The sequence below is a fragment of the Dasypus novemcinctus genome, chromosome 27 (genome assembly GCF_030445035.2).
Source record: "Dasypus novemcinctus isolate mDasNov1 chromosome 27, mDasNov1.1.hap2, whole genome shotgun sequence".
NCBI classification, from domain to species: Eukaryota; Metazoa; Chordata; class Mammalia; order Cingulata; family Dasypodidae; genus Dasypus; species Dasypus novemcinctus.
Window position 1 is genome coordinate 32,861,708 of NC_080699.1, and position 14,864 is coordinate 32,876,571.

General features: G+C 39.5%; 1 protein-coding gene across 1 annotated transcript; it reads right to left on the reverse strand.

Moving 5' to 3' along the window:
* Nucleotides 1-6,024: 6,024 nt before the first annotated feature.
* On the reverse strand, nt 6,025-6,957 carry LOC101417081 (olfactory receptor 8B3-like). Its single transcript, XM_004469310.4, has one exon. The coding sequence runs from the start codon at nt 6,955-6,957 to the stop codon at nt 6,025-6,027; it is 933 nt and encodes a 310-aa protein (XP_004469367.2).
* Between the last annotated feature and the right edge of the window lie 7,907 nt (nt 6,958-14,864).

The following is a 14,864-nucleotide window of genomic DNA, read 5'->3' on the forward strand; positions in this document are numbered from 1 at the left end:
GGTTAAAATTATCACAAATCAATATTCCTATGTTGCTTTATTATGTCTATTTAATTACTATTCACAAATACTATTTAAATACTATTCACAACTATTTCATTAAATGTCTGATTGTTTCAGGGTCAAAAAATATTTTCCTCCAGAATTAATTTTCTTTCTTTAATTAGCTTATTTTCCATAGATTTACCATGCTGTCTCCCAACTTCTTGCCCATTTTTTATAGATCTCCTCTCAAGACATTCAGACACTGGTATTTAATCAATCTCTTCTTGTTTACCAAGTCTTTCTAGGAGTTTTCTGACCCACTCTGGGCTTGAAATATTGTCCTATAACTGTGATGCAATCTGATAGCGTCAGATCTCTCTTTACCATCATTCTAGTGATTCCTTTATCTTTCTCTTTGCTGGATACTCTGTTGCCAGGATCACGTTTCTTCCTTTTTTCTTCTTCTGTTTTTTATTCATTTTTGTATGACATATGCTACCTTGGCTTCTTGAAAAAAGGTACATGGGATTCAAATATTACTGATCACATATGTTTACAATTTCCTTTATTGTACCTTCCTATTTATTAGACAATTGCATGAGAATAGACAACTGATTTGGTATTCACTTTTCCTCAAATTATTGAAACCATTGACCCCATCTTTAGGAACTCAATGTTTACTTTTTTTTGGACACATTTATGGAAACCATGTGTTCCAGAAGTTTTTAAAAGCTTATATTTCCCATTGTTGTGAATATTCATAATGATGTATTTTAACATGCCTATGTTCATACATTAGGAAGAGCATTAACTATGTCAGTTCTGGAAGCTCAGGTCTTTTACTTCTGAAAAATGTTTTTTTTAAAATACATAAATTATGATTTCTTCCTTGTTTTAAAAATATTTTCTCTTTTATTTTCTACTTATTAATATCTAATATAAGAGTTAATCTCAAGTTTTTGTTCCAGGATTTTTACTTTTTATTTTTTGCTAATATTTTTAATATTTAGGAGTAAATTTTGTCCTTTTATGATACCTTTCCTTGAATTTTTCTTCTCTTTAGATTGTCTGTTTTCTTCAAATTGTTTTTTAATATTCTGGCTTATTTTATATTAGAGGTTCTCTTTAAGTATCTCAGATGACTTGCCCGTACTTCGACATTCAAGAATGTGAGGACTATGGTTGAAATTACAATTGTGGGAGTGTTCTTTTGGCAGCTGTGGCAGGGGAGAGTCACTGGTGCAGGGTGTCAGTGGTGGGGACATGTGTGGCGAAGGGTGCACCTTGTGCATGTCCTATGGAAAATGAATGTGTTCATGTGGTCATAGAGTAATATCTCAGAGGGTGAAGACCCAATAATAGCCAACCATTAAATTCCCATTCTGAGGAGTCTGGCTACATCCTCTAATACAGTGGCAAGAATCTCTAGAGTACATAGGCAGTAGTTAATAAATTAAAACAGACCAATATCCAAAGCCCTTGATATTAATGCTTGTACTTATGACACTTATTCTTGTAAAATTGAAACTTAGCCTAATAGTATCTATTGCCTCAGAGTTACCTGCAGAAAACCTCCTTGTGCTCGACTCTTGCCTCTCTCATTAAACTCATTACCTCTCCCTTGCCCCCATCATGACTCTAGGGGATGGTCCTCCCTGACACAGAGGGAGTTAATACCAATGACCAACCAATAATGCATTTGGAAAAAGACCTTGACCCAAAAGGGGAAACATTAAATACAAAAGAGTCTTTATACCAAAGAGAGTTCAAAGTGAGTCAAGAGGCCATTCCAGAAGTTAGCTTATGCACTTCTCAAGTGGGTCTGATTAACTGCCACAATAAACCAAGCTTCAAACAGGGGTGCTCCCAAGGGCTCTAGAGACATCTAGACAGTATAGGCAAGGCAAATAACCCATGAAGTCAGCACCCCTGAGGCCCAAGGTGGACCTCACCTTGGAATACATATTCCCCCTGTGTAACAGAATTAGACTCATTTATAATTTCCCTGTACATGTTCTTCTACCCCCTTTATCTGAACCTATGATTAGCACTATTCTCATTAAATATGTCTCAGAGACTTAAATCTTCAGTCTGTTTGTATGTGGGTTGAGCCCTGAATCTCACCAGAGTTGCAGTCAACATCTGTTCTCCAGGTTACCAGACTCTTCTAGGACAACTAACAAAGTGATGATGAGGGACAACCCCGGCCCAAAAAACAAAGAGTACCCAGAACTGCAAGCAAAACAGTCCCTTCCATCCAAACCATTAGATCTAAGCCCCCTCTCAGTCTAAAGCAGAGTGGTCATCACTATCCTGAAATCCTCAAGAATGAGCAACAAGCAAACAAGGGGGAATTGTAACCATGGACCCAAGTAGACTTAATGGAAGAACTTGTAACATTTATATATATATATATATATATATATATATATATATATATATATATGAATGAGTTTCAAAAGCTGACTAGCATCTCAGGGTAGATGGTTAGTACTTATGATCTGTGAGCCTCACTAAGATAGGGAACACCTGGTAGCAGTACCCTCAGGTTTTATAGTGGGATGGTTTGATTATCCATGAAATTGTCATTCCATCTCCCTGGAGTTTATAAGTCTGGCTTTTAGTATATTATTCTGAGCTAAGCTGAATAGAGGAAATAGGCTGAGAGGGTTAACATTTCTTAGGTAAAACTTCTATTGAATTGTCCTATCTCAATGTGTTAAAAGCTCCCTCAAGTGTGCACATAATCACCTTTTTTTATTAATATTGTTAGAGAGGTTGTAGATTTACAGAAATATCATGAGTAAAATATAAAAATATCGAATTCCTCTATACCACCCTATTAGTGAGGTACATTTGTTTAATTTATGAAAGACCATTTTTATAATTGTACTGTTAATGATAGCCTATAATTAATAAGATTCAGTGTGTTGTATGGAGCTAGGTATCTTCATTTAACGTTTATTCTAGTAAAAATATATGACCTAAGGGAAGCAGGTGTGGCTCAATCAGTTGGGCTCCCATCTTCCATATGGGAGGCCCTGGGTTCTCGTCCTGGGCCCTCCTGTGAAGGCAGCTTGCCCGCATGCTATGGAGAGCCGCCCAGCCGGCAAGCTCAGGGGAGAGCTGACTCAGCAAGGTGATGCAACCAAAAAGGGAGACAAGCAGAAAAAAACAGAGAAGAGTGTACAGCGAATGGACACAGAGAGCAGACAGCAAGCAAGTCACAAGGGGGAAGGGGAAATAAAAGAAATAAATACGGACACAGAAGAACGCATAGCGAATGGACACAGAAAGCAGACAGCACGCAAAAAGCCACAAGGAGGGGGGATAAAATATATATATACATGACCTAAAATATCCCTTTTTAGCCTGCTTCATATATGAAATCAGTCCTGTTAGTTACATTCACATTGTGGTGCTACAGTCACCTCTAGCCACTGCCAAATCTTTACAATTAACCATGAAAACATTCTTTATAATTTATTAAGTCTTCTTTCTCCACCCTGAACCCAGCTCCTGGTAACCTATATTCTCGTTTCTGACTCTATGAGCATGCTTATTCCAATTATTTCATATCAGTGAGATAATGCAATACTTGTCCTTTTATTTCTGGCTTATTTCACCCATCATGATGTCTTCAAGGTTCATCCATATTGTTGCATGATTGAGAACTTCATTCCTTTTTAATGCTGATTGTATGTATATACCTCTTCTTTCCTTTTTTTTTTTAACTGATTCATCAGTTGATGGACACTTGAGTTACTTCCACCTTTTGGCAATTGTGAATAGTGACACAATGAACACCAGTGTGAATAAGTCTGAGTCTCTTCTTTCAATTCTTTAGGGCATATACCTAATAGTAGGTTTCCAAGGTCAAATGGTAATTCTCTACTTAGCTTTCTTAGGACTGCCAGGCTTATACAGCAGCTGAGCAATATTGCATTCACACCAGCAATGAATTAGTGTTCCTATTTCTCCACAACTTGTCTAACAATTGGAATTTTCTGGTTTTTTTTCTTAATACTAGCCATTTTAGTGGGTATGAAATGGTATCTTATTGTGGTAATGTGGTGCTTTTTGTTTCGCTTTTGGTTGTTGTTTTTGCTGTATTTTAGGAAGTACCAGGGAGTGAACCTGGGACCTTGTACACGGGAAGCATGAGCTCAACCACTGAGCTACACTTGCTCCCCTTAATGTGGTTCTGCTTTGCAATTCCCTAATAGTTAATGATGTTGAGCACCTTTTCATGTGTTTTTTTTTTAGCCATTTGTGTATTCCCTCTGGAAAAATGTCTTTTGCCTTTATTTTAATTAGGTGGTTTGACTTTTTTATGTAGGATTTCTGTATATATTCTGGATAATAAACCCTTATTAGATATGTGGTTTCCAAATATTTTCCAATATATAGGTTGTCATTTTACTTTCATGATAAAGTCCTTTCAGGCAAACAAGTTTTAATTTTGATGATGTCCCATTTATTATTTTTTTTCATTTGTTGCTTTTGCTTTGGATGCAAAGCCTAACACAAGATCCTGAAGAAAACACACAGAAGCCAAAAAAAACAGGCATGATTTACCTGTTTCTGGTTCCCCCAGCCCTATTAGTTCAACCTTTCCATTACACCAAATAACCAAAACAACCATCCTACCCAGATATCCCATGATCTCTATGATACATCTAGAATTTCTTATAAGGGAGAGGGCATGAGTGGAAAGGGGTTTCATTTCCCTGGAACTTTTTAATCCAAATTCTAACTGGAGTTTTGTTCATTACTATTTTATCTCCTGAAGTTGCTGCCCTCCATCTATCTGATTACCTAAAAATATGATCCTCCATTCCCCAAGACACTACTAACAATAGAATCACTGTAAACTATAACTTTCTCACAGCTTTATGTACACTGGCATATAATGACAGCATGTTACTACTCCAAAGACAAATTCTGGTTGAAATGTGGTTTCTAAACCCTCCTTGATCTACAACCTCTTATTATTGACCATGTGTCCTTTTGGGTCCTGGTCTAAATATATTGCTATTATTTTATCATCCATCCCCTTATTCTCTAAAATAGAATCACCAGAAAACATTTCAAATTTATTTTATTATTTTGCAGAATAATTCAGTTTTATATTTTGGTCAACCACTTCTAACCTATATTAACCCTATGATCCTCTTTCTTCCCAGAAAAGGAAACTACAAACTGTTTTTATAATCAAAAATAGCATAATTTATGTATACTCCTGAAGAAAAAATAGTCAATTTCAAAATTGAAATGTTTTATCCTATGTCATGTCTACTGGAATAAAAAAAATAATATTAAAATAGAAACAAAGTATACTAGAAGGAGCACTTTTGAATTCAGGACTTTTAGGCTTTTTCATTGAAAGCTGTGTGACTTTAAATAAGGCATTTACCCTTCTGGGTTTCACTTTACCTTTCTAGCAATAAATATATATTGACTATCTATTATGTATTTGTTTGGAAAAGAAGCGAATGCATAGTATTACTTCTGCAAAAATAGGCTGATTCTTGAAAATCTTTATGAAATCTTCTCTCTCAGTGAATTACTGGCATTTGAAGGAGACATACTCCTGCTTAAAGGAGATGGAAACACAGGAGTGGAAGAATATTGTTTGAGTCATACTTCAAATGGCGTATTACAACAGGCATAACAGAATAGACCCCCTTCATAACAAAATGTCACCCTAGTGTTATTGCATTCAACCATTGCAGAACGATTAATCATAACCCAGGAGAAAAACAAAACAGTTCACATAGATAATGAATAAACAAATGAAATAAATTCCTTCATTAGCATTATTATCAAACAAAAGTAGGGGAAAATATTACACAAAAGGTGAGGAAAAGAAGAACAATTACTTTAATGTACATGGAAATAAATTAGTGAGGTAAGTCACAAATTTTCTTTAGCATGATAATAAAGAATAGTATATGAAAACTACAACCAAATATATTGTAATGAACACAATAAATCTCCTTATCCTGAAACTACCTGAACAGGAGATATTATTTATGATCAAAACCTTCTCCTAATCAGGGTTTGGCTCATGGCAAGTTTAACATCTTTATTTCTCAAGCTATATATTAAAGGGTTCATCATGGAAACCACATGAGTATAAAAGACAGATGAGATTTTTCCCTCATTCATAGACCTGGCAGAAGATGGCTGGAGATACATAAATGAACATGACCCAAATAACAGTGAAACAGCAGCTATGTGGGAACTGCAGGTGCGAAAGGCTTTAGACCTGCCCTCAGTGGAATTCATGTGGAGAATGCTATAGAGAATGAAACCATAAGAGATAAAGATGGTAACACTGGGCACAAAGATATTGATGCTTCCTAGAATGAACAACACCAGCTCATTAATGTAAGTGCTCGTGCAGGAGAGCTGGAGCACAGGGAGGATGTCACAGAAATAATGGTTAATGGTGTTGGCATCACAGAAGGTCAGTCTCAGCATGCATCCCGTGTGAGCCATAGCACCAGAGAATGCCATCAAGTATGAACCAAACATAAGATTAAAACACACTTTAGGGGACATGGCAATGTTATACAAGAGTGGATTGCAAATGGCCACATAGCGATCATAGGCCATTGATGTCAGCACATAGAACTCAGAGATAGCAAAGAAGCAGAAAAAGAAGAGCTGGGTCATGCATCCCTGGTAGGAGATAATATTCTTCTTTGATAAGAAGTTCATCAGCATTTTGGGTGTAAAATCAGAAGAATAACAGAGGTCTATGAAGGACAAGTTAAAGAGGAAAAAATACATGGGGGTGTGAAGGTGAGAATTCACCCCAATTAGAGTTATCAAGCCCAAGTTTCCCATCAGGGTGATAATATACATTGTTAGAAACAGGACAAATAGAGGGAGTTGGAGATCTGACTGGTCTGTTAATCCCACCAGTATGAATTCAGTCACAAGAGAGCCATTTCCTGAAGCCATTCTGCTATGGGGGATCTGTGGGAACAAGAGAAAGGCTTACATTAGAGGAGGACCCAGGCCCAGGGTATCTCTTCCCACATGGGTGGGCTGTGCATTGGGAATGTGTGAGACTAGCCCAACGTGGACTGATGGAATCTGCTTTCACCCTTATTACAAAGTGACACTGAATTCCCCCTATTTGAGTCCTTAAAGCTATTTAGAGTAAAGAGCACCTACATCTTACCCTACACTGTGAAGTCAAGTGCTGTAATAGGAAAGAAAACAAGTCAGCTGGAAAAGCAAAGAAAAACAGAGGAGGAAGATAGGCCAGGACAGAATCCTCTCTCATATAATCATTGCTTTATTCACAGGAGCCCTCCTCTTAATGGTAAATCTGGATGCAGAGGCACTGGCATCCTATAACTGACCTCTCATTCAGATTAGACACTATTGGTATATGAAACATGAACGTATTTTCTAGTTCAAAACTAAGGGCCTAAGGGATCCAAGTCTAAGCTACTGAAGTAGCTGCCCCATGTCACAGAGCAAAAGCAATATAGAGAAGTGAGAGTTTCTTTCATGTGGAAGGAACTTGTACACTGAGATATGGGAACCCTGAGGGCTCTAAATCTATGAACAATTTCTGCTGCCCCCTCAAACATATTCTTCTGCCAGATTCACTTGCATTTCAGGAATACACAATATGGGAGACATAGCAGCATTTCTTAATCCCCGAATTTCCCTCTCAAGATAAGGAGGAAATATGTAAATGGAATTTAGGAACTCACCCTCTTTAGGCCAGAAAATCTCTGATTTTCCTGATTGCTGGTTTTTACTCAGGTGGCTTTCAAATTGCAATTTCTTACTGAGATTTTGGTACCTTTTATTCTAAAAAGATGCAGGAGAGACTTAATTTCCACTTGCCTTGGAAATCATATGGAGCTGTAGAACAAACTTCCTGATGTTTTCTACGAGACCCCATCAACCATCAGGCGAAATGAGCATTCATTTAACAAAGATATAGAAGATTTAATGTTGGTTTAATAATACAATGCACTTGATTATAAACAGGTTGGAAACTTTCTCAGTTTCATCTCTAGGGACCAGATTCTGTGTGTAATGGGGAAATAAGGGATTGTAGTTATACCCTAGACTATGACAAGTCTTCAGTTTGTTAGGGATTCAATATTTTCCTCAAGTTTTCATTTCCCTCTAGGAATTATACATCCCCCAATGCGGAGCTAAAACTCCCATGTCCCTACCATCTTCTCTGAAGTGATAACCATGTTACTATTTTCTTTCCTTTCTTCCCAATAAATAAGGTGTATTTTCACATCAGTTCTGCCAACATTGTTCTTTATTTCTTTATTATAATATTCTCAAGGATTACAGTAAATGGTGTCCGTTGTTTCTTCTGGTATATTTCCAAATATTTTAAAATTCCTTGTCTTCCTTCCAACATCATTATATTTAAACACCTACTGGATATTTCTGAATGTCCCATGAGTCCTTACACATTTCAGTAACTGTGGTCAACAATTTCTTCTCAATATAATAGTTAAGAATCTAAACTCTGAAGTTAGAATATGTGTTCTTGATTCTTACCCCCATAATTAGTATCCCAAACACTTTAAGAATGTTACTTAAATTCTATCTGCCTCAGAGAGTTGGTAAGATAGGGACAGGAATAATTGCATCTCTTTCATTATGTAGTGATATTTAATTGAGCTGATACTAGTCAAGTACATATGCAGGGCATATGGTAAATAGTTAATAAAAGTCACCTGTCATAATTTAAGTTCTCATACCCTCCTCTGGATGCTCCATCACAACACTCATCAGACATTATTCTTTCCTCTTTTATTCTCTATGCCCTACCATGAACTGTAAGCTATGTAGGGACAAAGATCTCCTCTGTGTTATTTATTATTTACTCCTGGTGCTAACTCCAGTACAAGTACATAGTAGAGACTCAGTAATATTTGTGTAAATTAAGTTTTTCTTTGCTTGAAAATCTTCAGAATAAATTCCTGTATCTCACAGACTAAGTAATAGTATCTAACACCACAATGTCCTCCATCCATTTCCACAGCTACCACCTGAATTCAGGAATTTTTTGGTTTTAGCTGACCTGTATTACAGAATTGTAGTGGCTTCTGGCCATTATTCTAGAATTTCCCACATACTCAGTCCACTTCAGTGATATAGGCACTGCTGCTAGAATGATCACGGAGAATGCAGCTCTGTCTCTTCCTAGCTCAAGACCTTGTAGTGCTTTTCCATTATCAACTTTGTAGTTGAAGCTTATAAAAGTGTAAATCTCCAAAACTATCATTTTGCCTTGGTTCAACTTTAAGAATAAATTGAGAACTCTGGGAAGTTAGAGGATTAGAGAGACAAAGGACACACTTTTTTCCCAGAAAAATAGAGGACAGGCAGAGCCTGTCCAGAAAGCTGTTCCAGGGCTTAGAGTACCACTGGAGGGCTGGACATCACCCAGAAGAGATGGGGGCAAAGAAAAGGAGATTCAATGGGAAAAGTCTGTGAGTAAAACTTGAAGCTACAGCTGCTGACACCTAACTGCCCCCCCACCTGTTGGAAACTGAGGCACAGTGGCCTCACAAGGAAAGATGTGCTATCTCCATGCTAGTACTGTCTCCATGGCTACGCTTGCACCCTAAGGAATGCAGTAATTAAGAGTTGCTGGCAAATGGGATGAAGCTGTTAAAGGCTGAAGGAAAAGATGAGCACATACCTTTTGAAGTGAATAGAACACTTAGACTTTGTACCTTGAGATAAGATTTTTTAAAATTCCTTAGACTATGGGTAATGCTGATAGCTAACTGCATGTTGCTTGATGTCACATAGGCTACATGTTCCTGCTTGTTGTCACATAGACTGGGGTATATAGAGAGCCCCTTGTAAACAATAAAGTTGTCTGAGGAGTTATTACTCGCAGACCCCCTGATCCCAGCTCTCTCACTTGTTCCTTTTCTCTTTCTTTCATTCCCAGTACCCTTCGGGTCCAAATCTCCAACACCCACCCTTACAGCAAATAGAATTGAGTCCTCTGGCCCTGGACTGGTGGCTGCATATAGAGGAGTGTCACAGGGGTCCACCTCCCCAGGAAAGGGGAGAGGAAGGGATTCAGCCTATGGCCAATTTGGCTCTTGGCAAACACATTTAGCCGCTCTGTCCCATGAGACACAGCCTTTCAGGCAGGTGAAGTTCACCCACTGTTTGCCCTGGGAGCTGGCAGGGGACTAAAGAGATCCTACCTTCTCAAACACCCTCTGTACGGACCTGGACTGATAGCTGACAATGCAGAGAGGAGCGGAATATTTCCTTCCCAAGGGAAGGGAGGAGGTGGTCAGACAAGAGAGGAGAGCAGTTTCTGAGAAGCGCAGAGTGGAGTGAAGTATTTCCTTCCCAGGAAAAGGGAAGGGGTGGCCAGTTAAGGGAGCAGAGCAGTTTCTGAGTCAGTTTTGGCTCTGAAAGGCCACAATGAGGGAGAATTCTCCAACATTTTGTTTCCGCACTCCAGCCACATCTGAGTTACAACATGCATATTCTAACCAGGATTGAGCAGCAAGATCTGCAGAAGATTATCATCTATTGGCTGACCAAAGAAATGTATGCAAGACTTACAAAAGTAAATTTTCAAATGAGGCTTTTTCGAGTCTTTACAGCCTCCCACCATAAATCCTTGGAAACAGGTCTGCAAACCATTACTGGATCCATGGCCCTGATTTGAGCAACTAAACAAGGTCACTCCTAAAGACCTAGAACAAGACCTTGAACCAAGAAGCAAAGAATAGTGGTAACACACAGCCACCCTCCACTAAATCCCTATCCAGCAGAGAGAAACTGAGCATCAGAGTAAACTCCCCATGATATATCAATAGACATCATGAAAAAGTAACAATCTTAATAAGAAAAAGGAAGACATGGCTCAGGCAAATTATTAATAACAAATCAGAGCCCCAGATGAGACACAGACTTGAGATAACTAATACAACAATGTTTACACAAATCCCCTAAATCAAATCAAGAAGTTGAAAGAAAATATGGATAAAGGGATAAAGGACATCAAGAAAACACTGGGAAAACACAAAGAAGAATTTGAAAACTTGAATAGAAAAATAACAGTTATGGGAATGAAAGACACATAATAGGTAAGGTTAAAAATATATTAGAGAGGACAACTAGCAAGATGGCAGCAGAGTAAGGATTTCCAAAAGTCACCTCATGCCTCAGGGCAGTTAGTAATCATTCAGAGCTATCTAAAGCACCTGTTTGGGGGTTCCCAGAGACCAGAAGAGCATCCTGCAACATCCTTGAAAGAATGGAAGAAGGAAACTGCATGTCTGCAAAGAAGATTCATGAGTAGAGCACTCTACACTACAGAGGCTGGCTATTCTGTGTCTGGAATTGGAAGCTCCATTTCCTAAAAACAGGGGAGGAAGATAGAGTTGGGCACCAACTTCAGCTACTGATTGGTAATTCCACTGGCTAAAGTATAATCCTAGGAAGAGCGCAAGTGTGAAACTGTCCAAGTCAGAAAAAGGCCAGTAGTCACCATTTTAACTCTGCCCATGGCAGGGTTGACTGAAAATCACAGAGCTAGTAGGGACCAGCTCCTTTCCATCCAGATTAGGCTCTAGCCTAAGCCCCAACCCCACCTCCAGCAGGGAGGAAGCTGGGGTGACCTGTACCAGCCTCTCCAAATTTTGCAGGCTATGCCACAGAGGCCAGTGCTCATCTGACTTTGGTGGTGCAAGCCACTTCAGGAGTTATTCTGTGCCTGGAGTTTGAAGCTCCATTTCCAAACACAGGGGAGGAAAAGATGGTTACCCACGGATTCAGCTACTAATTAGTAAATTTGGCTGGCTAAAGTGTAACCCTAAGAACAGCTAAAGTTTGAACCTGTCCAAGTCTGAAAGAGGCCAGTAGCCAACATTTTGACTCTACCCCTGGCATGAGGGGAAGCTGGGCTGATTGAAACTCGCAGCGACTGTAGGACTGGCTTCTTTCCACCCATGTCTGATTGCAGCCCTAGCCTAGACTTCAGTCCCACCTCTGACAGGGAGGAACCTGGTGGGACCTGCACCAGCCTGTCTGGGTGACTGCAGGTACATTCAGCCAGCATGGACTGAAAAGTGGGAAGTCTACCTGGGCAACTGCGGTCATTTAGAACCCACATGGCATAGAGTGCTACCCACAGCTACAGTTCCATCCCCACCCCAGGCAGGGGAAGAAGGGGCATGAAGCTTCATTAGACTCTCCAGGCAACTACAGACTGCCTAAGCCTGCATGATTGGGATTATTATACACAGATGTGGCCCTCTCCCTACCCCTGGCAAAGGAGAAAGATGGGAGAAACTTCATAGGTCCCTGGGGCAACATGGGCAGCTTGAGACTCCACAACTTACAGCAAAAGCTACATCCTTGTCTCCTACTACACAACTGCAAGGGAGAAAGGGCAAGAAAGCCCTAAACTAAAAAGAGAAACTGCACCTAGAGTAAATATATCTAGGAAGCCAAATGCGAAGAAAAACAAAACAAAACAAAACAAAACTATAATCCACACCAAGAAACAGGAATATATGGCCCAGTTAAAGGAACAAGATAAGCCTCTAGATAACATAAATGAGCTAACTACTCATAGATGTTCAAACAAATCTACTTAATAAATTCTTTGAGATAGCTAAACAGATTAGACACTGGATGAAGACGTGGAGTTTGAAAGTTATAAGAAAAATAGCATTTCTTACAGGAATGAAAGGCACAAAGAATGAAATTAAAAATACACTGGAGGGAAACGGACTTTGGCCCAGTGGTTAGGGCATCCGTCTACCACATGGGAGGCCCGCTGTTCAAGCTCCGGGCCTCCTTGACCTGGGTGGAGCTGGCCCATGCGCAGTGCTGATGCGCGCAAGGAGTGCCGTGCCACACAGGGGTGTCCCCTGCATAGGGGTGTCCCCCGCGTAGGGGTGTCCCCCGCATAGGGGTGTTCCCCGCGTAGGGGTGTCCCCCGCGTAGGGGAGCCCCACGCGCAAGGAGTGCACCCATAAGGAGAGCCGCCCAGCGCGAAGGAGGGAGCAGCCTGCCCAGGAATGGCGCCGCCCACACTTCCCGTGCCACTGACAACAGAAGCGGACAAAGAAACAAGACGCAGCAAAAAGACACAGAAAACAGACAACCGGGGGAGGGGAGGGGAATTAAATAAATAAAAATAAATCTAAAAAAATAAATAAAAATATAAAAATACACTGGAGCCATATAACAGCAGATTTGAGGAGGCACAGGAAAGGATTGGTGAGCTTGAAGACATGGCCTCTGAAAGTGAATATGCAAAAGAACAGAAGAAGTAAAGAACATAAAAATTAAACAAGGTCTCAGGGAACTAAATAACAGCAAGAAATGTGCAAACATATGTGTAATGGGTGTCCCAGAAGGGGAAGAGAAGGAAAAGGGGACAGAAGAAGTAATTGAAGTAATAATGGTAGAAAATTTCCCAACCCTATTGAAGGTCTTAGATATCTGTGTTCAAGAAGCACAATATACTCATATCTGAATAACTCCAAATAGACCAACTCTGAAAAACATACTATCAGAATGTCAAATGCCAAAGACAGAGAATAACAGCAAAAGAAAAACAATATATAACCTATAAGGGATAGTCAATAAGTTAAGTTCCAATTCCGCATCAGAAATCATGGAGGCAAGAAGGCAATGGTATGATATATTTAAGCTAATGCAAGGGTAAAACTTCCAGTCAAGAATATTATATCTGGCAGGATTGTCTTTCAAAAATGAAGACAAGATTAAAATATTCACAGATAAACAGAAACTGAGAGAGTTTATAACAAAGAAACTGGCCTTGCAGGGTGTGCTACAGTCTGGAAAGAAAAGACAGGAGAAAGAGGCTTCAAAAAGAGTCTAAAAATAAAGATTATATCAGTAAAAGTAACAAAGTCTCAAAAGAGTAGTGAAAACAAAATATGATAAAATATGACAGATAATACTCAAACATAAAAATGGATGAAATAAAAACTGCTTTTACAGTAATAATATTCTATGTTAATAGATTAAACTCCCCAATCAAGACACAGACTGGCAAAATGGATAAGAAAATATGAGCCATCTATATACTGTCTATGAGAGACTCACTTTAAACCAAAGGATACTAATAGATTGAAAGTGAAAGGCTGGAAAAAGACATTCCATGCCTATGGTAACAACAACAACAAAAAAGCTGGAGTAGCTATACATGTATCAGATGAAATAGACTTTTTAAAAAAACACTAGTAATATGTAATCTGAGGAGGAAGTCAGGAAAAAAATACATTAATAGCAACTAAAAGATGGGAAGCAGACTTGGCCCAGTGGTTAGGGCATCTGTCTACCACATGGGAGGTCTGCAGTTCAAACCCCGGGCCTCCCTCACCCATGTGCATCTGGCCCATGCACAGTGCTGATGCACTCAAGGAGTGCCGTGCCACGCAGGGTGTCCCCACATAGGGGAGCCCCATGTGCAAGGAGTGCGCCCTGTAAAGAGAGCCGCCCAGTGCGAAAGAAAGTGCAGCCTGCCCAGGAATGGTGCCACACACGGAGAGCTGACGCAGCAAGATGACGCAACAAAAAGAAACACAGATTCCCGTGCCGCTGACAACAACAGAAGCAGACAAAGAAGAACACGCAGCAGAGAACAGACAACTGGGGGGGGGGGGCGGGGAAGGGGAGAGAAATAAATAAATAAATCTTTAAAAAGAAAACAGAAAAAAAATAGCAACTTAAAGAATCAAATATTTAGGGCTAAACTTAACCCAGGATGTAAAGCACTAGTGTTCAGAAAAAGACAATGAATTGTTAATAGAAATCAAAAAGACTTAAAAAATTGAAAGAACACTCCATGCTCATGGATT

What these genes read in the sequence shown, in the direction of transcription:
- LOC101417081 (XM_004469310.4), bottom strand. Translation starts at nt 6,957, where the DNA reads ATGGCTTCAGGAAATGGCTCTCTTGTGACTGAATTCATACTGGTGGGA.